The sequence below is a fragment of the Ursus americanus genome, chromosome 23 (assembly GCF_024610735.1).
Source record: "Ursus americanus isolate L20-20 chromosome 23, mUrsAme1.1.p, whole genome shotgun sequence".
Lineage (NCBI taxonomy): Eukaryota > Metazoa > Chordata > Mammalia > Carnivora > Ursidae > Ursus > Ursus americanus.
The window spans coordinates 40,965,467-40,990,900 of record NC_142149.1 but is presented as its reverse complement, the minus strand read 5'-3'; the positions used below and the strand labels follow the sequence as shown (position 1 = coordinate 40,990,900).

General features: G+C 55.5%; 1 protein-coding gene across 1 annotated transcript; it reads left to right on the top strand.

The window, feature by feature from the left end:
• The first annotated feature begins 703 nt into the window (after nucleotides 1-703).
• On the top strand, nucleotides 704-23,277 carry SEZ6 (seizure related 6 homolog). The gene is made up of 16 exons (XM_045773576.2): nucleotides 704-1,343; nucleotides 1,808-1,941; nucleotides 10,354-10,549; nucleotides 14,729-14,914; nucleotides 17,274-17,442; nucleotides 17,576-17,742; nucleotides 18,326-18,520; nucleotides 18,773-18,911; nucleotides 19,022-19,218; nucleotides 19,838-20,032; nucleotides 20,428-20,619; nucleotides 20,726-20,923; nucleotides 21,439-21,477; nucleotides 21,730-21,847; nucleotides 21,931-22,033; nucleotides 22,213-23,277. The coding sequence occupies exons 1-16, from the start codon at nucleotides 752-754 to the stop codon at nucleotides 22,240-22,242; spliced, it is 2,850 nt and encodes a 949-aa protein (XP_045629532.2). The 5' UTR covers nucleotides 704-751; the 3' UTR covers nucleotides 22,243-23,277.
• The last annotated feature ends 2,157 nt before the right edge of the window (nucleotides 23,278-25,434 follow it).

Here is a 25,434-nt window from a genome sequence, read left to right as displayed (position 1 = left end):
ACATCACTGTTCTAAAAGGATTAAAAAAAAAACAGATAAAAGAAATGATTTTCTGAGAAGTGAGAGAAATAGGACATAATGGACTCTAACAAAGATGTCATGTACTCATGAGGGACTCTAAAACAAAACCCCAAATGTATTTCCTGAGACTAATGACCAACAGCTTCACTGAGAACAGAAAATGATCTTGAATGCCCTATAATCACAGGCAGAAAAGCCACTGTGGTCGGGGATGGTCTTCTTGCTAAGGGTTTTAGCTCAGGTCTTCAACTCACTGGCTGAAGCCACTTCTTTTCTTTGACCTGTTTCCTCGTCTATCAAATCAGGCCCCAAGGAGGAATGGCGAATATTTATCTCTCATGTTGGTCCGAGGTATCAAGCATGGCTGCCTGGAGTGTTGTGTTGAGAAGGATTCTGAGGCCGAATCTGAGAAGAGCAGGAAACAGTGGAAAGATCAATTGTTAGTGACCACCTCTGGTGTTGGAGGAGAAAGGCTATCTCATGTGACATCCTGGAAATATGTGATATCCTCTCATTTCCAGCTCTCAAATTCTCTAGCTCCTGATTCTCAACAGCGAGCACACTCCCCAAGCCTCTCTGTCAACAGAGAGATGGATCTCCTACTATCTGGACGGGGTGTGACGCCGCTCACTGTGGGGCAGGGGAGAACCTCTGATCATTCGTTATTATTTCAGGACTCTCCTCAGAGGCCCCGACCACGGGGGAAGGGCAGGCCCCAGGCATCGAGGAAATGGATGGGGAGCTGACAGTGGCCCCCACACCTGAGCAGCCGGAACGAGGCGTCCACTTCGTCACCACAGCCCCTACCCTGAAGCTTCTCAACCACCACCCACTGCTCGAGGAATTCTTACAAGAAGGGCCAGATGGCGGCGAGGAGGGGCTAAGGCCAGCACTGCCCTTCCAGCCTGACCCACCTACACCATTCACCCCGAGTCCCCTTCCCCGCCTGGCCAACCAGGACAGCCGCCCCGTCTTCACCAGCCCCACTCCAGCCATGGCTGCAGCACCCACTCAGCCCCAGTCCAGAGAAAGACCCTGGAGCCTGGAGTCAGAGCCCTCCGTGCTTCGTATCACAGCTCCCCTACCTCCCGTGCCCAGCCCAGGCCCCGGGGAAGAGCCCAGTACTACACCCCCTAGCAGAGCATGGACTCCAACCCAAGAGGGTCCTGGAGATATGGGCAGGCCATGGGCTCCAGAGGTCAGGTCCCAGACCATGGGGCTCAGGACGGAGGGAACCATCATGACCTCTACAGCCTCAGGGGATGATGAGGAGACCACCACCACCATCATCACCACCACCATCACCACAGTCCAGCCACCAGGTCAGCTCCTCGCTGGCTTGCAGATCTGGAAATGGGGATGGGGGAACCGCGGGGCCCCTAAAGTCCTCTGTCTCTATCACTGTGCCAGCCTGCCTTGCCCTTTGGCACCAAGGGCCAGCCTGCAGGAGGCAGGTAGATGGGAACCAGATGGCCTGGGTTCAAATCCTGATTGGAAACAACTACAACAGACCCTAGGAATTTTGCTGAACCTCTCTGAACCTCATCTGTAAAATGGCGATAAGACCTACCTCATTGAGCCATTGTGACAACTGAGATAAGATTGCACCTAGTAGGTGCTCAGGAAAAGGTTGTCCCCTTCTTTCAACAGGGAAATAGATGCCCTAAGAGCTGGACTTCACCACACACACACACACACACACACACACACACACACACCAGTCAGCCTTAGTTGAATCAACATCACCAGAGCTGGGTTTAGCCTTGTGTTTCCTCCTGCCTCCCAGGCCCTTGTAGCTGGAATTTCTCAGGCCCGGAGGGCTCTCTGGACTCCCCCACAGCCCCCAGCTCACCTACTGATGTCGGCCTGGACTGTTTCTACTACATTTCCGTCTACCCTGGCTACGGTGTAGAAATCAAGGTAAGCGACCTGGTTCCCTCAGGGACAAAGCTGGGACGGTTGTGTTACTTTTCCAGAAAGGTGCTGGCTACTGGGAGAGGTGGGGATGTTCAGGGGCATCAGTTGGCCTAGAGCCAGGGCTGGGCCTAAAACTTGGTCAGTTTCTGCCCTATGCACCAGGGAGTGAAGAGCAACTGTTCCCAGCGGCTTGATCAGGAGCTCAGGGGAGCGTGAGGGGCTCTCTACTCTTGGATGGGCAGTAGAGTGGGTGAGTGTCTGAATTTATGTGGTTGGGGAATGAGAATGCAGGGCTTCATGGTTGGGCCTGAAAGAGCCATGGGGCCTCATTGACTGACTTACTCACTCATTCCTTCAGCAAATACTCCCTGAGCAGCTCCTCTGGGCCAGGCCCTCTGCTGGCTCCTGGGGTGCAGAGTTGGGGAAGACAGACATGGTGCACCATCAGAGAGCACCATCTGGTAGGCGAGTCAGACCCACAGCCCCAGCCTCCTGCCCCCTGCCTTCCCAAGCTATCTCATCCCTCCCTTGGGATTAAGACTCTCTCTTAATCCTCAGCCCTGAGCCTGCCCATCCTCATGGATGTCCCATCGGCTCTTCCACCTCCACGAGCCTCAAAGCCAACTCTTCCCTTATGCTCCCCCAAACCTGCTTGCCACACCACTCTTGACCTCTGAGTTGGACCCTAACCCTTCAGAAACATGGCGCAGGGCCACCACCATGCAATGTGGATGGAGCCTGGAGCTGTGCATGGTGAGGCCAACTCGGCCCTTCTCTCTCCCTCATCCCTGAGTCCCATCAACTCGGGCCTACGTTCTATCATGACGCTCCCCAAAACTCAGATCTGTCTGCTTCTCTCCTCCATCCCACCACCCCAAGGTCCAGCTTCCATCATCTCTCCCCCAGATGATGCAGTGGCTGCCTCACTGGTCACCCCCCTCATGCTTGCCCCCACTGTCCACCTCCAATGCAGTCACTTTTTTTTTTATTGTTTTATTTTGTTTAAGTAAGTTCTTACGCCCAACGTGGGACTTGAACTCATGACCCCGAGATCAAGAGTCACATGTTCTGAGCCAGCCAGGTGCTCCTCCACTGCAGCCATTTTTCCCATATGAAATCAGTCCTCCCCTCCACACCTCCCCAGAGGCCTCTGAACCAAGGCCATTCCCCCGGCCCGTGTCTAGCCACTCCCTCCCTCGTTGTCTACCCCCCCTTTGCACTGAGCAGCTTGCAGCTAACTGGATGGGCCGAGCCTGCTTTCCCCACAAGCCCCAATTGTACATGCTGGTCCTTCTGCCCAGAAGAGTCATCCTACTATCCCTTCCTGGGACTCACCCTTGGGGTCACTTTCTCTGTGACTTCTCTCCTGATGCCCCATCCTAGGAGTCTGTTAATAAGCTGGCCACGTCCCCAGCTAGACTGTGAGCTCCTTGAGGGGTACCCTGGAGCACAGGGCCCAGAATGGGGTCTCCGTGGACTGGCTGAATGAATGCACAAATGGATGGAGGAAGGAAGGAACGAGGTGACGGTGGCCCGAGTCTGGGGACAGACTGGAGGTAGAGGCAGGCATTCGGCCTAGCTGAGGGCATCAGGCAGGTGACTGAGGAGCAGAGGGAAGGGGGCAGAGGAGGAGTCCGGGAAACAGGGCAGGGCTGGCTGCTCCCAGCTCTCGGCCTGCTCCGCACCCATCCCAAAGCTCCTGGATCTGGGCCTGGAGCCAACTACACCTGACCTGGGGATGTCAAAGCCAGGTCTCTGAGCCAGGCCCAGAGGAGGGGGACCCCCTCCCACCACTGGTGGACCCCTCGCCTTCTTTCTGTAGCTGTTTGCTCCTGCCCTGCCAAGGCCTGGGCCCTCGCTCTGGGCTGACGGGGAGGGCAATTAGGAGCAGCCACCCCCCCACCCCCTGAGCCATTAGCACTCAGTGCCGCTTAATTAAGGTAATTAATGTAAAATCATCACCTAATGAGAGGTGGCACCGGCTGTGGCTCACCGGGTGGAAGGCGCCAGCTGCAGGTGTGAGGAAGGGTGAGGGCAGGGGCAGATGCCAGGCTGGGTGCCTTCCTGCGGGCCTGAGCCGGCTGCACCTGCCCCCCAAGCCTACCATTCCCACCGAAGCCCACCGGGCCAGGCTGGGCCCAGTTCCGGTACTCTCCACAATGGGACAAGATGCTGGCTCTGCCTGCACCAGCCCTGGCCCCGGCATGAGCCCACCCTGGAGGCCCACCCCCTCCCACCCTATAAGCCCTGTGTCTGTTGTCTGGTGCCGCCACTATTTTTTTTCATCAGAATGCAAAAGCTGTTACCAGGCAACCCTGAGATGAAGACCTGCCACAGCCCTGATCGCTGTCTGGGAACATGGCAGGCAGATGCTGGCGCCGCCCTCCACTTGCCACCATGGGCCAGAGTCCTTGGGGGCTCCTGCTGGCCCTGATGGCCTGAATTAGAGTCTGAGGCCATGGCAGGAAGGGCCGGGGGGGAAGGGACGGCACCAGCCAGGGCTGAAGCAAGGGTTAAGATTCGTCTCCTTCCGGGGCTGAATCTGCAACGTCTGCTCCTATCTGGGCCTCATGGCCACACCGTGCAGGTCTGGTTACTGGTACTGCAGACCAATACCCATGGAGAGCTGGGAAGACTGAGGCCAGCAAGGAAAGGGAACTGCCTAAGGTCACTCCAGTAGCCACTAACTAGCGTTTTTTGATGAAGGAATTTGCTCTCCAAATATAAACGGAGCAATTACCACGTGCCAGGCTCTGTGCTGGGGGCGGACACAGTTCCCCGGGGAGACGGATGTCCTAAGCCCTGACCAGGGAACGCTCAGCGCCGTTGGGATGGAGTGGGAATGCTGGGATGGGGCGCACTTCCCCAGCCTGGAGGGTCGGAGAAGGCCTTCCAGAGGCCGTGATACGTGCTCTGGGGCCTGACAAAGGAGAGGTCAGCCGACAAGCCCGGACTGGGAAGCGGTGGCTCTGGAGGACTGGCCGTTGACGACTCCCAGGGCAGGATGGGACAGATGATTTCTATTGCACAGGAGCGGGAGGTGAGCCTGGGGTCTTCCTGATCACACTTCTGCCAGAGGCTAGGCCTGAATGCAGTGCTCCTCTGCCCGGACAGTGGGGGATGGAATGGGTGATTCTGGGTAGGTGGAAGGGTTGAAATCCAGGCAGGGGGGATGGGGGAAACCATGGGAGGAGAGGAGCATGTGAAGGACCATAGGTCACGTCCCTGACACCATGCTGAGCCCCTGCCATGTGATCACAGCTCTGACTAAAGTCTAGGGCCCCTTTTCATGAGGTTCCAGAACGCCTAACTCCCCAGCTCTCTGTTTTGGACTCCAGCCCCTCATAACTTTCTTTATCCCCCACCCCCACCTCCCTTCAGGCCGCCGCAGCAATTTGCGTGCTGAGGCCGAGGGTCTGAGCTGCCCACAGGCAGGAGGCCAGCTCAGGTCCTCTGTAATCAGAGGATGTTTGTCGTTTCAGCCCGGGCCCAGGAGCTGGGCTAGGCTCTCTTGAGAGGTCTAGAGAAGCCCCTTCAGGATGGGTGGGCACAAGCCCCCTGGCCCATGCGGGTCCCATCCCTTTTCCAGGCAGCCGGTCTCCCCCGAGGGCTCCAGGCCTTTCAAATGGGCCTGGCATGTGCCTCTCATTGCACTTGGCATTCCAAGAGCCTTCCCACTGCCAGTCTCCGTCTTGGCTTGGCTGCTCTCTGTACCATCTGGAGCCTGGGCACAGCTGCCCACAGTCCCTACCCTAGTGCCCCAGGTGGCCTCATTGGAGCACAGCTCTCCCACGCCAGGCCAGCTGCCAGTTTGACAGCCAGAACACCAGGACCAGGCTTGATGGGGCCACCAATAGGGTGGTGGATCAATGAGGTGAGATTTCTGGGCCACCTCCTCTCTTCCGGCTCCTGGAAGGCTCGTCTAAGAGGGATTACGGAGGCGCATGCAGGTCTGGCCCATTGCGTTAAGGCCCCTCTCCCCATCCCTAAAGCAGACTCTGTCCCATAAGGCTTTGTGGACAGACATCAATTCAGACAAGAGCACAGAGGCTGTCATGTGGGCCTGGGTCCCAGACCTGCCTCTGCAGCCCGTCTCTTGGTGACTAGGCAAAGCCACTGGCCTTCTCCGGAATGGTTTCCTTCTCTGTAAAAGGAGATGAACCAGATGAGGCAGAAGGGCCCTCCCAGCCAGTCCTTCTGAGAGTATCTCCTCTCGTGGGTTCAGGAAGCTCCCTCCTAGGCCAGACTGGGCCGCGGCCCCTCAAGCCCTTGAGCCTGCTTCCTGCTTCCTGGCGGCTGTAGAACCTGGCCCAGGGAGAGGGTGGCTTCCAGGGACAGTGCCTCCTAGGCAGAGCCCTGACAGAGCTGAGCCTCAGGGGGCTTGACAGCCAGCTATCCCCATGGCAAGAGCATTAGTCTTACCAAGGTAGAGCCCAGGTCTCCCCAAGAAAGGGGAAGAGGACTGTTCAGCTGCGCTGAGCCCCTCACAGGTGGGATCTAACTTAATCCTGACAACCCTATCAAGTGGGCACGATCCTCCCACCCCACACACGAAACCGGGGTTCAGAAAGGTCATGTGACTTTCCCCAGGACCTTTCAACTAGTCAGTAATGGAGCTAGAGGTTGATTCCAGGACTCAAGAGCCCCTGTTCTGCCCCTGGCCCAGGAGATTGGCCCAGGTGTGGCGAATCCGAAGAGGGAGTGCATTTGGGGACAGTTGGGAGCTCTAGCCCAACCCCTTTCCTCAGCTCAGCACTGCCTGCTCCTGTAAGATACCCACCTGGAACTCCCCCAGTCTGGGGCCGGGCCTGAGACGCTATGCACAAAGACAAAGCACTAGGCCAGGAATCGGGGGTCCTGGTCCAGAATCCTGGCTTCGCTTTGGATTTACTGTGCGATGCAAAGAGGAACTCTCAACTTCTCTGATTGCAAGGTTCCCTTATCTATAGAGCAGAAGTAAATACACTCTGCCCTGCCTCCCTTATTGAGATTTTGTGCGATCTGAAAGGATAATGGGTGTGAAAGAGCTTTGAAAACCGATAAAGGGTCTCATGGGAAAAGTTGTGATTCTACCGCTGTGGAGAGTGGGGAGCACATGGGGGCAGGGGAGCACGTGGATTTTGTGGCGCATGTGAATGAGGGAGCACATGTGAGGAGGCGCACGTATGTGGGGGAGAACGTGGGAATGAGGGCACACGTGTGCCATGCCGTGTGTTTGAGGGAGCTGCGTGCACACAACTGGGCCTGTGTCACAGTACACGCGTGGGTGGTGGTGCCCAGGAGAGTGTCGGGAGCAGGGCCTGAGGCCATCTTCTGGGGGCGGGGCTCACACCCCTGAGTCATCCTTGAGCTCCTGGGTCTGTGTCTGCCTGTGTAGGGTTTTACTCGGGGGCTTGTGGCACCATCCCACCTATGAGTCACACCATTAGGGCACATTCTGAAGACCCAACTGGCAGCTTCGATGAGGATAGACAGGCCAGTCAAGGCTGATGGTCTGGGGGCTAGCAGAGGGCAACCTAAATCCTCCCCACTCCCATTCGGGAAGGAGTCGGCCCCTTCAAAGTGGTTATATTTTCTTCCTTGAATGGACCTCACGGTCGGCTGGAAGCCAGGCAGTGCTAGACAGCCCAGGGTCCTGGGGGAATTGTCCTCACCTCCCTCTGCTCTATCTTCCCCCTTTCTGCCCCCCAGCTCCCCCCCTTGTCACAGGCTAGGGGTGTGGGAAGACAGCCCTTGTGAGCAGAGCTGACATTTCAATCTGTCTCCCAAGCTCTTTGGATGCCTGCAAATTGCATCAAGACTTCATCACCCTCCTTGTCCAACACTCAGCCCTGTCTGGCCCCTGTCAGGCCTGGCCCTCAAACAAGTGACAAATTACATTGCCGCCACTGCGGCAGGCCTGCAAGTGGGTGCTTGAAACCCAAGGGACCAGAGCCGCACAGACAGCCTGTAGCCGAGAACAGGGTGCCTTCTGAGTGTGAGCCCCGGGTGACCCAGGCCCACTCCATCCCATGCTCTCATGGCAGCCCTCACCACCAGGCTGGGCTGGAAGCCAGGCTAGCTGAAGGGGGTCATACGCCTCAGCTCCCAGTTTTCCCAGCCTTACAGGCTTCTGGGGAGGGTGGAGAGATGGTTGGTGGGAACATAAATCTCAACATCTTGGAAAAAGCCCTGGTCTGACCAAAATGCACCCCACTGCTAAACCTGGTGGGCCTGGGCTCTGGGAATAAACGGGTCTGGACATCTAGACGTCTGGATGTCTGTCTGCAGGTGACAGCCGCATGAGGTTGGGAGGGAAGGAGTTGCCTTTGCCTCCAGCAAGGCAAGATTCTGCTACTTAACACCGTGGTGACCTTTTGCAAGTTCCTTAGCCTCTCTGAGCCTTATAGAAGTGGCGAGGAGGAAATAATGCCTGCAAACAGAACAAGGCTCAAGGCGTTGTCGGTGCTCCTGTGCTCCGTGACTGCTAATTGTTACTGCCTGCCTGCCTGCCGTCCCTGCTGGTGGCAGAGCAGCAGGGTCACGAGCTGGAAGCTGTAGGTCCGAGGACGTTTATGGCAACTAGGAAAACTGCTAAGTTCATTTCTGTTTCTCTGCTTTTTCCTCCTTAGTCATTTCCTTGCAACGATGTCCTCCCTCCCACCTCCTTCTCCCAGTGCAGCCCCCACTGGGGCGCTCTCAGACCCACCTGCTACTCGCTCTCCCTGAGCCTGCAGCCCCTCTGCTCCCCTTCCCCAGGATCCCCGCTGCAGACGTTCAGTGCCTCTTAAGGCAGAATTATATGCTGCCTGGCATCTCTCGATAATTACAGATTCCACGTGTGTGAGTCTTGTTTGCCCAACTCTGGAATCATAGAATCTCCAAGTTTGAAGGGACCTCATCCAGCCTCTGCCTGCGGCAGGAATTCCCTGAGGAATGTCCCCAGCAGATGGCCAGGCAGGCTCACCCAAACGCGGCCTCTAAGGGAGGCTCCTCGCGGAGAGCCAACAGTGCTGCCCCAGCAGCCTGCCTTGAGCCTCCTTTTGGCCCCAGAGACCCACTGGGTCTTTTCTCCCAGGCAGAGAAGTCCCCGGGGCACATCTGTTTCCGGCACCCAGAGTCCAAGGGGCCCAGAGCATGCCATCTCCTCCAACCTGCCTGGGCTCAACACCCATCCTCTGTGCTCCTCAGCTTGCAGGAAGCTGGTGGTGAAGGGACTTCCGGTGGTCCACACGTTCACGCTCTCCACACATCTTTATTGTCACTGGCCAGTGATGAGGACGTTGCGACCCCAAATGCCACCCTGGGCTTTAATGGAGAAGTACAGAGAGGACAGGTGGGGAGGGCTTGCCGCAAAAGAACTGACTGGCCTGGCTTGGGAGGCAGAGGGCGATGGTCCTGAGAGCTGAAAGAATGACCAGCTTCCCCAGGAGGGCAGGAGGAGAGGGCTTCACCTGCATATGCACATGCCCAGCGGAGGTGAGGCGTGGCCTCCGACTGCAGTGTGGGCAAGTGTGGCTGGCTGAGCTGTCCTCAGAGGCCAAGGTGGGCAGGGCCCTGAGGGCCAGAGCAAGGCGTTTGGACCAGATGGTGGGGCTTTGTGGGCTCAGTGGAACGCCATCGAAGGATTTCAGTGAGGAAGCACTATGTGCGGATGGTCGGTCACAGGTTGGGGCTATTAACTGGCTGCAGTTCAGAAAGTATTGATGAGGAGGGAGGAGCGGGTGAAGCCTCGCAGGCAAGGAGGCTGGCCGGGAGGGCAGGGGGGATGAAGAGTAGTAAAAAGATCGGAGTCCAATAGATTGGACTGAATGACTGATTGGCCGTGGGGTATAAGGGAGAAGGCAAGACGCCAGTTTTGAACTTGGGCATATCGATGGATGGAGAGGGAAGCTGCTGGTGGAGTGGGGGGGAAGAGGGTGGCTCAGTATGAGGCAGGCTGGGAGTGGGATGCCTGTGAGGCGTCCAATGGGGCATCCAGGGGAAGCTGGGCACATGGGTCTGATGCTTAAAAGACCTCACATGGCTGGCCAGGCCCTTGGACACCATCTAGTTCAACACACCTACTCCATCCCCACCTTACAGATGAGAAAAGTGAGCCCAGAGAAGTGAAGGGACAGGAAGCAGCTGGTGTCCTGGTGTCATTGAAAAGCTTTGGAGACAGAAAGACATGCTTACAAATTCCAGTTCTGCTAATAATCTCTATGTGACCTTGGATATGAACTTCAGATCCCCTGTCATAGGGTTACTGGGAAGGTGAAATGAGCTCCTCCTGCACTCACATGCCCAACTCAGGGCCTGGAGGCTCCAGTGGCCAAGTGGTCCTGAGGATTGATCATGCCTGGGGCTGGGGCCTCCTGGAGCCTGTGGGCAGCGGGGCTCAGTCAGCAGGAAGAAGCCTGACTGCTCCGCTTTGCACTGTCTATCCCATGGCAGGTCCAGAACATCAGCCTCCGAGAGGGGGAGACAGTGACTGTGGAGGGCCTGGGGGGGCCTGACCCACTGCCCCTGGCCAACCAGTCTTTCTTACTGAGGGGACAAGTCATCCGTAGCCCCACCCACCAAGCGGCACTGAGGTTCCAGAGCCTCCCACCACCTGCTGGGCCTGGCACCTTCCATTTCCACTACCAAGGTAGGCCTGGGCAGCTGGGGGAAGAACCAGCCCAGACTGGGTGCCCTCCTGGGGATCTCTGGTGCCATTATAGGTGTGGGGGGGTGAGGGAGTCAATGGGACAGGCACAGGTGCCCAGCGACATTCTGTACAACTAAAGGTAATTATTACACATTTGATACTTCTAGAACCTTCCCTCCTCCACCTACTACCCTGTAGAGAACTGGCTGTGAAGGGGGCCTGACACAGAACCAGGTAGCCCCGGGGGTGCCCACTGCCACTTACCCAGTCACTCATTCATTCATTCATTCATTCAGTAAACTCTTCCTAGGTATCCGCTCTTTGCCAGGCTGTGGACAATGACAATATCAAGGATATTTGAGGGCCTTGAGGCATTCCTTGACCTCAAGGAATTCAGAGTCTCTGGGGGAAGCAGACACTGAAACAGGCAAGCCCTCTCTCCCAAATGCAAGGGGGTCAAGGTCAAAGGGGCTTGATGGTGACCCTCTGGAGATCCTTAGCAACGAACCTGGCCTTCCTGAACCACCCCACCCACCCTAGACCTGGCTCATGCCCCAGTCAGCTCAGAACACCTCTGGAAATAGGGGAATGGCAAGATATAATGGGAAAATCACAGACTCGGGAGATGGACAGGCCTGGTCTAAATCTCCTTCCCATTGGCTGTTGACCTCGGACAGGTCATCTGACCTCTGTAACCTCCTTTTCCTCTGCTGTACCACATGACCAATATGCCTACGCCATAAAGTCATGAGGAGGGTTAAACAAAAGAGTTCATGTGAAGTGCTTAGCACTTAGCACATTCCGTGAACTTAGTGTGTTTCATGAAGGAACCGGAAACAAGTATTAAAGAGCTGGCAGAATGGAAAAGGGAGGAAAGGGGGCTTGCCTCTTCTCCTCTTCCATCAGTATCTCTCCTGGCCCCCTTACCCCAGGCGAAGTCTTCTTGATCCCTTGTACTGCTGTGACAGGGTCACCAGTTCAGACTGGGGAGTGCTAATGGGGAAATAATTGGTGTGAACAATTATGGCATTGCCCTGCATTGTCAAGGACTGCTTCTGCAGCCCTGCAGGGTCCACAGCCCAAAGAGGAGGACAACCGCTGGAGATGGGGATGCTTGGAGTCCACCTAAGAAGCACTCGCCCCCACCCCAGCCTCTCCACCCAAACTGGGAGAGCAGTCTGGCGTGGCAGCAGGGAGCCTAGCGGTGGGCAGGGGCTGGCCAGGGGCTTGGCAGAGGCAGGGGGCCAGCTGAGACAAGGGAGAGCATCTAGGCGGCCCGGCCAGCCTCCCTAATGGCTCATCAATCCTCCCTAGCAGCGGGCATAATTTCACGCCACGGTAACCTTCTCCCTTGCCGCAAATTCCTTTGCACAAAACTCTGGACCTTCTCTCTGTTGGGCCAGGCAAAGGTGGCTGAAAGGCAGTGAGCTGGAGGCCCAGCGAGGGGTGCAGACCCCAAGGAGGGGCTGGAAGAGCTGGCCCAGCCCTGCCTTCTGCTCAGCTCCCAGAAGCCCTCCCTCCTCAGCCCAGTTTTTGTCAATGATCAGCTCTTTCCTTAATGAGCGTAATTCCCCTAATTATAGGCTGTAATTAGCCCTGATCCCGGAGATGGGAACAGGAGCATGTGCTCACACGCGTGTCTCCCCGGGCTGGAGAAAGAGGGTGCCAGAAGAGGGGGCGAGGGGACTGGTACCCACATCACCGCCAGAGCTATCCAAGATCATGTCGGAGATCACAAGGATGGGCCCCCACAAGGGCCTCATATGCAGAACCAGGCTCCAACTCCCCTCCCACAGCCTCAGGCAGGGTGAGGAAGCAGAGGGCCCTGCCAGGCATGCCCCTCCTCCCTCCTGAGCATTCCTGGCACTGGACTTGGCCCCAGAAACAGACGCCGGGGAGAAAATAGCTCAACAGATTGCAGTCATACAGGCTCCCTGGGAACGGTAGTCATGGCAACAGGAGGAAGCTCCTCCTGCAAGTGGCCACCATGGAATCTGGGGGCTTCCTCATCTGCCCCCAAACTCCTGCTCTCACCTCATCCCAGCCCAGTTTCCTAATCCGTCAAATGGGGGACCTCCCTTCCTAGAGTTGTGGTAAGAACCCATAGGAAAGATACGAGTACATCTGGCTCATGACCTAGACTTGTCTGGGTGTCACCCCCCATCCCTGCACTCTGGTTGGGGTGCCCCACCCTCTTTTTCCCATCCCGTTCTGGCTGGGGACCGGTCTTTCCCCAGGTCATCGTGAGTGGCCACCCTCACCAACCACCCAGGGCAGCCTTATGTAACACTCATGTGTTCCTCTGACTCCCAAGCCCTGGTTTCTACTTCACCTGGGGAAGCAGGTGGGAGAGGGGCATTGGAAAGCAATGGGCTCTAGAACCAGGAGCTTCAGTGCCCTCTCTGCCACTTACTGTGTGGCTGTGTGATCAGGGCAAGTCCCCCAGTCGCTCTGAACCTCAGTTTTCCTTATCAGAAAACGAGTTAATAACCCATACCTTGCCTTCCTTCCTCCCAAGCATGTTGTAGACCTCTAGTAAGAGTGTGAAGGCATTTTAGAAGCTGGAAGGTGTGAGGTGCTTTTATTATTATTATTTTCTTTTAAGTAGGCTCCAGTGCAGGGCTTGAACTCACAACCCTCACATCAAGACCTGAGCTGAAGTCGAGCGCTTAACAAACTGAGCCACCCAGGTGCCCCTGTGAGGTGCTTTTATTAATCGAGATTACGAACAGTAACAGCAGGCTGGGACATTTGGTATTTGTTCTGTGCCAGGAATTACGCGTATGTCCTGTCAGTTAACCTCTCATGTAACAACACTGGATGCAGTACTCTATAAACGGGTGGGTAAACAAGGAAACGGAGGCACAGAGAAGTTAAGTAACTTGCCCAAAGTGGCACAGCAAATAGGGGCGCTTGTGTTCTTCAAACCCAGGCAGTCAGACCCCCAGAACCCACCCCCTAAGTGCTGCCCTGTCTTGCCTGCCAATCACAAGTAACCACTCATTGGCCATGAGAGAGGGAAGAGTAAGAATCATCCTCTCCCTTTTCACAAGCCCAGTGACTACAGCCAGGATGGGGAAAAAATCACAAAACTCATTTCTGGATCCTGTTCTGCCCAGAGACGGCTCTTTTTTCTGTTCACACAAATCACACAGAGGCTAGCAGAGTTCCAGCCTGGACCTCTCTTCCCATCCACCTATGACCATCAGTAAGGGTGGGCCCTTCGACCCAAAGATCCTCAGTCTAGACAATCCCCATCCATCTTACAACCCCCACGGGTTTTCAGATTCTGTAGCCCGAGCCTGCGCTCGGCCTCTCTCCTTGACCCCTCGGGCCTTCTTTCCCCCCTCTCGGACCCAAGCCCTGACCCCCATTTTTAACTCTCACCCTGGCTTGGCTCCAGGTTGGGGCTTGCCATTTTGTTTTGTAGGATTTGCTGCCACCATTCGGTCATACTTGGTATGACAATCCCAAAAGAAGCTTCCCAAGGCAACTTGTCCTTCCCCCAACTTCCAAGGAAGGCGTGCCCTGCCTCCCCACCCTCGCCCCATCCTGTTTTTAAAAGAAGTCCACAGTCCTTGCCAGTGAATACTGGGAAAGCTTTTACTGTCTGACTTCAGTCGTTCTGGCTGTAATTCATACTTGTCCCCTATAGGAAAAATAGTATCAATACTTTACATCAGGATAGACTTGTCATTGTTTCAAGTGCTTTCACATCTACAAGTCATTCAATAAATATTTCTTAAAGATGTGCTATCAGCTGGATTTCAGGGATACCAAGCAAAATAAAATAATATCCCCTTTATTCTCTTAATAACCCTGTAGGTAGCCTGGCATTTTGAACCTCATTTAACAAATGAGAAACTGGGACACAGAAAGGCTGAAAAACCTGCCAAAAGCGTCAGAAAGATTGGACCAGAACCCAAACAACCTAACTTCCAGCTCTGTGCTCGCTCCACTCACCAGCCCAGGCTGCTGGAAAGATCTGGCCCCTTCTGGGGAGGGGATCAGTCTTTCCTGGAATTCCTGATGCTTCTTTTGGCCCCGAGTGACACCTCCAGACAGCCTGTGGCAGGGCCCTTTTGCCCTGGCTGTGACTCAGCCCCCAAAACACACACACACACACACACACACACACACACACACACACACACAATGTCACCCACTTTCTCTCTGCAGCCTACCTCCTGAACTGCCACTTTCCCCAGCGTCCTGCTTATGGAGCTGTGACTGTCACCAGCCTCCACCCAGGAGGCAGTGCCCGCTTCCGCTGTGCCACTGGCTACCAGCTGAAGGGTGCCAGGCTTCTCACCTGCCTCAATGCCACCCAGCCCTTCTGGGATTTCCAGGAACCTGTCTGCATTGGTAAGTGGCTCCAGGGGACTCAGTCCTAAACAGAGGAGTAAGGGGAGGGCTTATCCCTCTCAGTTGCTATCTGGAACCTCCATTTGCTCTCCGTAAGGAAGCCAGAAAATGGTCACATACCTCAGTAGCATTTATCCAACCCCCCGTGTTGAGCACTTCCTATATTGAGGCACCACGGGTATAAAGAGCTGAATTAAACAGGGACTGTGCCCTTAAAGAGCCCACAGTCCTGGGAAATGTGTGAAGAAGGAAGCACATGGATCACGAATTTCCAGAGCAAGAAGTAAAAAGCACCAATGAAGAGACATAAAGTGACATGGGCAGGGAGGAAGCAATCGTTCTGAGCTGGGTATTTGGGAGCCTTCCTGGGGGAGCTGACATTGAAGGTTTGGCATTTTAATGGAGGGAAGAGTGCGGGCAGTTAACACAGAGGCAGCCAGGTGAGGCAGTGTTTAGGGACTCGGAAAACAGCCAGGGAGAAGCTCAGAACTATTCCTCAGGAGAGCCAGCCCAGCCAGGTGGTGTCTGGAGGCCAGGAGGCCAGGCAAACAAGAGGGTGTGAACTTAGACAGTGACTTTGGGAATAGAGAGGAGGGAAGAGGTCCCAGAGACACTGACGAGCGAAGGGGGACAAGTGGAAGGAGACTTCCTCCCAGGTTCTGGACCTGGACGATCAGGAAGTCTGAAGTTGCTGCCGGTGGAGAGGGGCTTCTTGGCAGAAGGAAGATGGAGTGTTTAATCTGCAGTGTGAAAGGCAGCTTGAACATCTTTTCTCTTCTTCTTCTTTTTTATTTTTAATAGCTTGGGCTCTTGAACCTTATGTCATTTTATAAACTCTCCCTGGGTGCTAGACACAAGCAGAGGTGAATAAGCCAGATGTGGTCTCTGCCCTCCAGGAGCTCTCTGGCAAGTGGGGACACCAGCATCAGCAAGTTCTGTGCAGACTGTGCTGTGATGGGGTGAATTCAGGGCATGGTCAGGATCCAAGGGAGAGAGAGCTGCTCCAAAATGAAGAAGAAGGCAAAGAAAGCTTCCCAGGGAGAGAGCATGGAAGGATGACAAGAATGTTAGCTCAGGGAAGTGGAGTGGATTCTCGGGACAGCATACGCAAAGGTGTGGAAAACACAAAGCCTGCTAGAGTGAGGACATGACAAGGTGTGCCTGAAGAGCGCATGCGGGATGGAGTGAAGCCGAGTCAGGAGACAGCCAGCTTCATAAAGGGCTTGAAAGCCATCTTGAGCTTGGATGACCTGGGGGTAACAGGGAACCACAGACAAATTTAAGTGAAGGGTGGGCATATCACGTTCGTGGGGCAGTTCTGTTCCGACCAAGCAGAAAGGTAGGTCTTGCCCTCTCCGCAGAGAAGCGAAGAAGAAACACCACGAGCCCCTCCCCAGGAGCTTTATTAAGTTAAAATATTCTGCCATCTTGAACATCTGGAGACAAGGGTGCTGTGTCTTGGCCAGGGCAGCCCGGTCTCTGAGAGCAGAGAGGGTCCAGAGCTGTGTGTCCAGGAAAGGAAAGTGCTGCCTGGAGCCAGCCATATACTCCTCTTGCCTTTGAAACCCCTTCTCTGGCCCCGTTCAACTGCCAGGAGCTTATGGCCAAGTAACCCAGAAGTCTTCAATGATGGGGCTGGGTGAGCTGCTCAGCCTCCCCTTGGAAAGAGGACAGTCCCAGGCCAGAGGGGTCAGCCCAGGAAAGATGGTGGTAGTGAGGCTATTTCAGAAAGTAGTTGAGGCCAGGTCCTGGCTAGTAATGTCTGCTGAGGCCATAAGATTTGGAGGTGGGTGGCAGGTAGACCAGATGTTTGTTGGGCCAGATCTAGTCCTGCCCTCTTTTTTTCATCCACTCACTCATTCAACAAACGCTGAATACCAACTCTGTGCGTGGCCTGAAAAGACCTGGCTCCTGCCCCAGGGGGTCCTAATGAAGGGACCTAGGCAAACAATAACTAGCTTTAGGACAGTGGCATGAGGTAGAAGCAGCAGATAGGCCCCAAGAAGGTTGGAGCCCCTGGGTAAGGGGCTTTAAGGGGCTGCCTGGAGGGAGTCGGGGAAGGTGTCCCAGAGGAGTCAGCAGAGAGGGAAAGTGACTTACCCAGGGCCACTTGGCTAGGCCTTGGTAGATCTACCACAGTCAAAGGAGTTGCTCATGAATAATCCCAGAGGTGTAAAAGGTTAGGATTCTGGAGTCCAGGCTGTCCGTCAGCCTGCTTGGGCCAAGGATTGACCTCCGGGATCATGAAGGCACAGAGGGCACAAGAGCTGGGGAGAGGCAGGCAGGCTTGGTAGGCCATCCAGAATCCAGTGGATCTAGGGTCCAGAATCCAGTCCACCGTCCTGGCCCTGTTTCACAGCTGCCTGCGGTGGGGTGACCCGCAATGCAACCACTGGCCGCATCGTCTCCCCGGGCTTCCCTGGCAACTACAGCAGCAATCTCACCTGCCACTGGCTGCTCGAGGCCCCGGAAGGCCAGCGGCTGCACCTACACTTTGAGAAGGTTTCCCTGGCGGAGGATGACGACAGGTGAGGGGAGCCCTGGTGGGATGGGAGTGCCTGGCCGGCTAGTGCCCTGCTGCAGGGCTGGAACCCGAGCCCGGGGCCACACCCCAGCCAGGGCAGTGAGACCAGCCATGCCTCTGCTACTCTCCTGGCCCAGGCTCATCATCCGTAATGGAGACAACGTGGAGGCCCCTCCAGTGTATGATTCCTACGAGGTGGAGTACCTGCCCATTGAGGGACTGCTCAGCTCCGGCCGACACTTCTTCGTGGAGCTCAGTACTGACAGCAGCGGGGCGGCGGCCGGCATGGCCCTGCGCTATGAAGGTGAGCCGGCTGGGGCCTCACAGGAGTGGAGGGCTCAAGCCTAGGGCCTCTCCTCTCACACCCTCCCCCCGCCTCCATTCCATCATCATTCCTTCCAACTTAGCCCTTGCTCACCTAGCACTTAGGCTCCCCTGCCTACCCCTCCCCTCCGGTTCTAGGGGATTGCTACCCCGTCCTTGCAGGAGACCCTTGCCTGGACCCAGGTCCTCTCGTCCAAGAGAATGAATCTCTACAGTTTGAAGAGCAAAAAGGGCCCCAACCCTAAGAGAAGGAAAATTGCTGCAAGAGACATTCTAGAACTACTTCTGCGTGCATGCATTAATTAATTAATTAATTAATTAATAAAAAACATTTATTGAGTGCCCTGTATGTATGAAGCACAAAACCAGGTGCTGGGAATACAACGGTGATCAAGCCTGCCTCCCGAGCATGATAGGGTATGGTGCTCTGGGCATCCTGCTGCAGGCCTAGGACATGCATTTGTGGTCAGGATGATAAAGGCCTTGGGGCGGGAGGCAGAAGGACATCTGCCCCCCGTTTGGCCCAGCTGAGGCTGAGCTGGGCTGGGCCCCATGGTTTGCAGCCTTCCAGCAGGGCCACTGCTATGAGCCCTTTGTCAAATACGGCAACTTCAGCAGCAGCGCCCCCTCCTACCCTGTGGGCACCACCGTGGAGTTCAGCTGCGACCCTGGCTACACACTGGAGCAGGGCTCCATCATCATTGAGTGCATTGACCCCCATGACCCCCAGTGGAACGAGACAGAGCCAGCCTGCCGAGGTCAGTAGGTACCTATGTATGGGCCTGGCTGGGGGCAGGAGCAGGGTGGGGGACCAGAGCCAGCCGCAGAGCCTGGGGCCACAGGGGCCCTGTGATGTGTGAGATTCAAGGTTCCCCCCTCCCCAGGGAGGAGGTGGGGGCTCCCGGCCATGGGTCGGCATACCTGTGGGCAGGTGGCAGCCCCAGGACATAGCACTGGGGGGGGGGGGGACGCGGAGGGGACGCACCTCCCGGGCCTCCCCTGCCTTCCAGCTGTGTGCAGCGGGGAGATCACAGACTCAGCTGGTGTGGTGCTCTCCCCCAACTGGCCGGAGCCTTACAGCCGTGGGCAGGACTGCATCTGGGGTGTGCATGTGGAAGAGGACAAGCGCATCCTGCTGGACATCCGAGTGTGAGTGCCCGCTGGGTGAGGCCAAGCCAGCTCCTGAGCTCTGGGGCCATCTGTGGCCCAGCCCCCCTGGAGTCCCCAGGCCCACCCTCCCTGACGGTCCTCCTCCACAGGCTGCGCATAGGCCCTGGTGATGTGCTTACCTTCTATGATGGGGACGACCTGACGGCCCGGGTACTAGGCCAGTACTCAGGGCCGCGTGGCCACTTCAAGCTCTTTACCTCCATGGCCGACGTCACCATACAGTTCCAGTCAGACCCCGGGGCCTCGGTGCTGGGCTACCAGCAGGGCTTTGTCATCCACTTCTTTGGTGAGCTTGTTGCCCCTACCCTGCCCTGCTGCCTGGGGGACGTGATGCCCGAATACAGATCGCAAACCATGGCGAGTCAGAGAAACTGGCGCAATGAGCCCAAGTGCTCTTATCCAACAAGGGAAAGCTGGGAAAACCCCAGTTATCCTCTACCTTGAAGGAAGCTAGTCTAATTCCCCATCTTCCCTGAGGGCCCAGTGAAAGGGAGCCTTCTGTTGCAGCAAGAGAGATTTGGGTAGGCAGCAGGAAGACCTTTTTCACAAAAATAGGAAACTAAGGGAAGGGGCCTGTTTCTACCTTCTGACCATCTTAAATAGAAGTGACAATTTCCCCCAGCCTACCCGGCCCCCTCTCTCAGGACCGGGGAACCAGCCAACGTGTTTTTGAAAGTAAAGCCAAAGCCTAAATGGTAACCCAGGAATCTGAGAGACAGGATGATGTCAGGGACAGGCAAAGAGGGGCCCTTGAGCAGGAAGGAATGCATTGCTGGGCCTGTCCAGGCCAGGCGAGGCCCAGGCCAAACCAGCAGGAGCTGGGGTGCCCTCACAGTGAGGAAGGCTAGCACAGTCACATCAGTGCTGGCTGAGGGCCTGCATCTTGCTGCCCCTGTGCCCCCCAGAGGTGCCCCGCAATGACACATGTCCGGAGCTGCCTGAGATCCCCAATGGCTGGAAGAGCCCGTCTCAGCCTGAGCTGGTACATGGCACTGTCGTCACTTACCAGTGCTACCCCGGCTACCAGGTGGTAGGATCCAGTGTCCTCATGTGCCAGTGGGACCTAACCTGGAGTGAGGACCTGCCCTCCTGCCAGAGAGGTGAGTGCACCTGTTCCCCATGTTCCCCTCCTCCGTGCAAGATACGAGCCTCTCCCCTCGATTCTGAATCAGACCTCAACTGTTGCCAGCTAGTGCCCTTGAATTTCCTCCACCTCTTGTAGCCTCAGTTTCCTCACCTGTGAAATGGGATGATATCTTTTCAAAGTGTTATCCACCAAGCACTTCAGATATTTCCTTCCTGGCCAGTGTTTGTTGTTTCACATGGATAGGAAGGGGACAAGTGAGGGATGCACCGGCCAAACGGCAGGGACAGATAAAGAGGCAGCAGAGCCACGTGACATAAAGATATTAGCTGGCCAGGAACAAAGCCTGGGTGGACTGGCTTTTGTTGAGTGCAACCTGGGCTACTTTCCCCCATTACCCTCTATCCCTAGTGACTTCCTGCCATGATCCTGGGGACGTGGAGCACAGCCGACGCCTCATATCTAGCCCCAAATTTCCTGTGGGGGCCACCGTGCAGTATATCTGCGACCAGGGTTTTGTACTGACTGGTAGTGCCATCCTCACCTGCCATGACCGTCAAGCCAGCAGCCCCAAGTGGAGCGACCGGGCCCCCAAGTGTCTCCGTAAGTGTCGAATGGGTAGGAGGGGAAGCCGCTGGTAGGAGACAAAAGATGCCACCTCTGGAAGCTAGGGACCGGGCACCCTCACTGGGCTCCGCCTGCTTTGCAGTTGAACAGCTCAAGCCATGCCACGGCCTCAGCGCCCCCGAGAACGGTGCCCACAGTCCTGAGAAGCGGCTTCACCCAGCAGGGGCTACTGTCCACTTTTCATGTGCCCCTGGCTACGTGCTGAAGGGCCAGGCCAGCATCAAGTGTGTGCCCGGGCACCCTTCACATTGGAGTGACCCCCCACCCATCTGTAGGGCTGGTGAGTGTTCTGCCACCCTCAGAACTCCTGTCTGTCCTGGGGCGCCTGGGTGGTACAGTCGGTTGAATGTCTGACTCTTCGTTTTGGCTCAGGTTGTGATCTTAGTGTTGTGGGATCAGGCCCTGTGTCGGGCTCTGAGCTCAGCATGAAGTCTGCTTATCATTCTCTCTCCCTCTCCCTCTGCCCCTCCCACTTATGTGCGCGCTCTCTCGCTCTCTCTCTCTCTCAAATAAATCTTAAAAAAAAAAAAGAAGAAGAAGAAATTCTGCCTGTCCCACAGGGCTGCTGTAGCAAATATGCCAAGTGTTGAGAACCAGAACCCACTGCCCATGCCCCCTTCATGTCACCCTTATTCTCTCCAGTTTCTGCCAGATCCTTCTGACCTGGTGACACCAAGACAAATGCTGGGGTGGGCTCTCCTTGGATAAATCCTTCCCATGATCAGTCTACTCCCTGCCTTAGTGGCTTGGCCCATTGGTCTCACCTCTGCCCTTGGCCCTCCCCTCTTGTTCCAGCCTCTCTGGATGGGTTCTACAGCGGCCGCAGCCTGGATGGTGAGCCCCCCCTTGAGGGCCAGGGAAATAGTCTCCCTGCCCCTGGCTCTCACAGCTCCCAGGCCATGGGTTCCCCAAGAAGGGAGGGCAGAGAAAGAGAGAAGTCTGGGGCCAGCAGAGCAAAAGTTCCTTTCCCTACCCCCAGCTAGCTAGAGGGAGCTGGTACCTGGATTCTCCTGGGCAGAGGTGAGGACAGATACGGGCTCTGGGTCACAGGGACTTCTGCCCCAATCCCACCCACTGTGTTTTCAGTTGCCAAGGCACCTGCTGCCTCCAGCACCCTGGACGCTGCCCACGTTGCAGCCGCCATTTTCTTGCCACTGGTGGTGATGGCGCTCTTGGTGGGAGGTGTGTACCTCTACTTCTCTAGGTGAGTCCAGTTCCCTTCCTGCCCTACATACCTGACTCACTCCTGCCCAGCACTTTTAACTCACAGGCTTCTCCATCCCACAGGCTCCAGGGGAAAAGCCCCCTGCGGCTGCCCCGGACACGACCCCGCCCCTATGACCGCATTACTGTGGAGTCAGCATTTGACAATCCAACTTATGAGATTGGAGTAAGTACCCATCCCACTCTTCGCACCCTATCCAGGACATAATTCTATGCTCCCTTGGGCGGGTACCCCGAGGGTCCCTCCAAGCCCTCTTACTCTTTCCCTTTTTCTTGGGAAGGTGAATTATGGGCTGGCAAACCTTATACAAGTTTCCAACTCCCAGCAGTCTCTTTACTTTGCAGGAGACGAAAGAATATGAAGTCTCCATCTAGGTGGGGGCAGCTTGGAGAAGCCAGCTCAGCCCAGCATCACAGCCCAGCAGCAGAGTTTCCAGCTTCCTTCTGTCCCTACACCTCCTGTACATACCATCTGGGAAGAGACGCCACCAATCCCTCAAGAAGTTGTGCCCTCCCCCACCTGCAATGCCCACCAGGGCCTATTTTCTTGGTACCACTGCCCACATAGGGCCCTTCCTTGGGTTCAAGTCAGGGGGCATTTGCCTCTGGGCAGAGCACAGCTGGAGCACGTGCATTAAGAACCAGCATTCTCCTGACCCCTCTTCATGCCCTGGACCTCTAGCCTGGAATTCACAAGCAGAGGAAGAGCACCTTTCTCCAGGCTGACCACCATCCAGCCTGTCATGTGGCACCCTGCAGCAGGGTGAACTTGATGGTGGTGGAAACGGCACCAGGGTGCTCCTCACGGGACCATCACCAGTGGCCAAAGCTGCTGTCAACAGTGACCTCGGGGTACTCCTGGCACACTGACATCAGCCCCTTGGGGAGGTCTCTAGTCCTTCTCTAAGGCCCCAGGAATGGACAGTTCTGCTTCCTGGAGGCAATAATTCAAAGGACCCTAAGGGTTTTAGGGACCCTACCCCAAGCTCAGGTTGGGTTTCCCTAGACACTCATGCTCCACACCAAAGCAGGACACCCCACTGCTGCCCTGGCAGCCCGACATGCCAGGGAGAGGGAGACCTTCCCCTGATGTTGATCTGGGTTTACAAACATCTTCGTTCCCACTAGTCCCTCCCCCAACCCCAGCCACTCACCAGTCTCCCCTCCTGGTCACTGGGTTTTGGGATAAGGGGAGTGGGCAGGCATATTCTGGAGAGGAGCAGAGGTCCACGGGCCCAGGAATTTGGCATGGAACAGGGGGTGAGAGACCCAGAGAGAGACCCAGGAGTTGGCTACAGGCCATTTTGTACATGTAATGTATTATGTGGGGTCTGGGCTCCAGCCAGAGAACAATCTTCTATTTCTGTTGTTTCCTTATTAAAACGGTGTTTTTGGAAAAAAAAAAAAAAAGCAATGGCCAGGTAGATGGTGCTTTCTTGGAGGGAAGGGAGGTGGGAAATAAATGGGACGTGGATTTCAAGACCAGAAGGCATGCTGGACCTACCAAATGATCACTCCCACATTTCATCCAAAACAAGTTACAGGCAGGCGCTTCAGGGACTACTGTCCCAACAAGCTCAGTGCAACAGACGGCAGGTGAAGTAAGAGGCCCCAGTGGCTGGCCCACAAGGGTGTGGAAGCCCAGGAACCCAACTGCTCATCTACCCCAATGCTTCCTTTCTTTCTTTTTGTTAGGTCCAGTACTACAGGCTGGCACACTCCCAAGCCACTCCTCAATGCCACTGTATTGTTGACAAGGCCCAGGAAGCCTGATGCCTCTCTCCTTCCCTTTCTTTGCCAGCTAGCAAGGTTTAGGAAATTGGAATAAGAATCAGAGACTGAACCCCTAAACATGAGGCCCTAGTCCTTCCTGGCCTCGGGGACGATCCAAACTATCAGGAGGAAGGGCAATGCAGCTTAGGGTAGGGACCTGGCTCATATTTTAGCAAAAGCCCTATCCCTGGGCTCCAGAAAGAAGTTGGATGGAGAGGATCTGCTTAAGCTTGCCGTGTTTGGTCACTTGCAGCCCCAATGCCCCTTCCCTACAGCTCCCAGACACCTCCTGAGATGAAAGGTCTTAGCTCAGCATGCACAACCAAGCTCAGCTCTCCAGAGTAAGAGCAAGAGACAGGCGGTGGAGTTATGGACACTCAGAAGCCAGAAGACAAAATCCCTGAAAGAAATAATGGCAGCCGCCAGCACGTTCTACTTCCACAGTCTTCCAAAAGAGAGGTCCTGATCATTCATGGCTGCCCACCTCCTGGCTCTACCACAGGCCACCTTGAAGGCTGGAGAAGCTCCAGTCCATGTAGAGTGCACTGCCTATATTAGCCACAAGAGGTCACTTCAGAAGACATCTGTATCCCACCTGCGAGCTCTCCTCAATCCCCCTTGAATAACCAGGACTGGAGCTCTCCAAGGTGGCACCAACTTCCGACTGCAGGGCTGACCTCCCCCTCCAAGTTCTAAAAGGAAGGTGTGTAGAGTGATTAGTTCCCCTGGCACTTGTCAACAGAGCCAAGTATTATTTCCCTAGTTAGCCCACCACCTGTTCCTGTTCTCCACTGAATATTATGATGTTGATCAAAGCAAAGCGTTACTCATTGGGCATAGGCCAATGGACTACTTATCTGCCCCATAATGCTTTCAGGCTGACACAGCAGCGCAGCTGGATCCTGAGCAGTAAGAAGCCAGTGAGAGACAGTACATGTGTTTCCAACTTCTGAGGGCCTGTGGCATGAAACAAAACCTCAGAGGAGATGAGGTCTGGCCACTTTCATACAACTAGCACAGCCCTACTCTCTCTGTAGGCCGCCTCGCTGGTCCACAGCCACTAGGATTTTTTGTTTGCTGAGGCTGGTAGAGGGCAGAAAATGGCCAATCTACATGACACCTACACACACACACACACACACACACACACACACACACACACGGATAAGGCCCGTGACCTTATCACTCTTCCTAGGCACCAAGAGGATCATCAGAAAAGTCAGAAAAACAGAAACCTAAGACCACACACTGACATCCCCACCCTATCTAACTCATCCTCCTTAGTATCCCAAAAGAAGCAGCAGCAACAACTCCTCACAGACAGTTAACCTGGTGTAGTGGAAAGTGTCCTGGCCTGGGAATCAAATCTGTTTCATTCATCGGTCTGCCATAAATTCACTATGTGAACTAGGCAAGTCACCACTCCTCTCTATGCATCTGGAAATGAGAAGATTAACACAGATGGTCTTTAACCCCTTTCCGGTTTTATCCTTCGGCAAATGCTAAGTACACCTTAACGATCACAGGTGAGCAGGACTCAACTACCCGGCAACAATGCCAACTAAATGCCTAGTGGCAGTCACCGTGATGCTATTCCCTTCTCCACCTCTTAACCTGCAGTCAGGCAAGAGATAACGGGCCATCTCTGAAAGCGATAACAAGGGCGGGGGCGGGGACCGGGGCAGTGAGGGAAGCCCAGAATTCGAGGTGAGACCTTCAGACTACAAATCCCAGCATACAGCACAGCAGCTCTCAAAAGTATCCCTTCCTGGCAGACAAATCTCTCATCCGCGG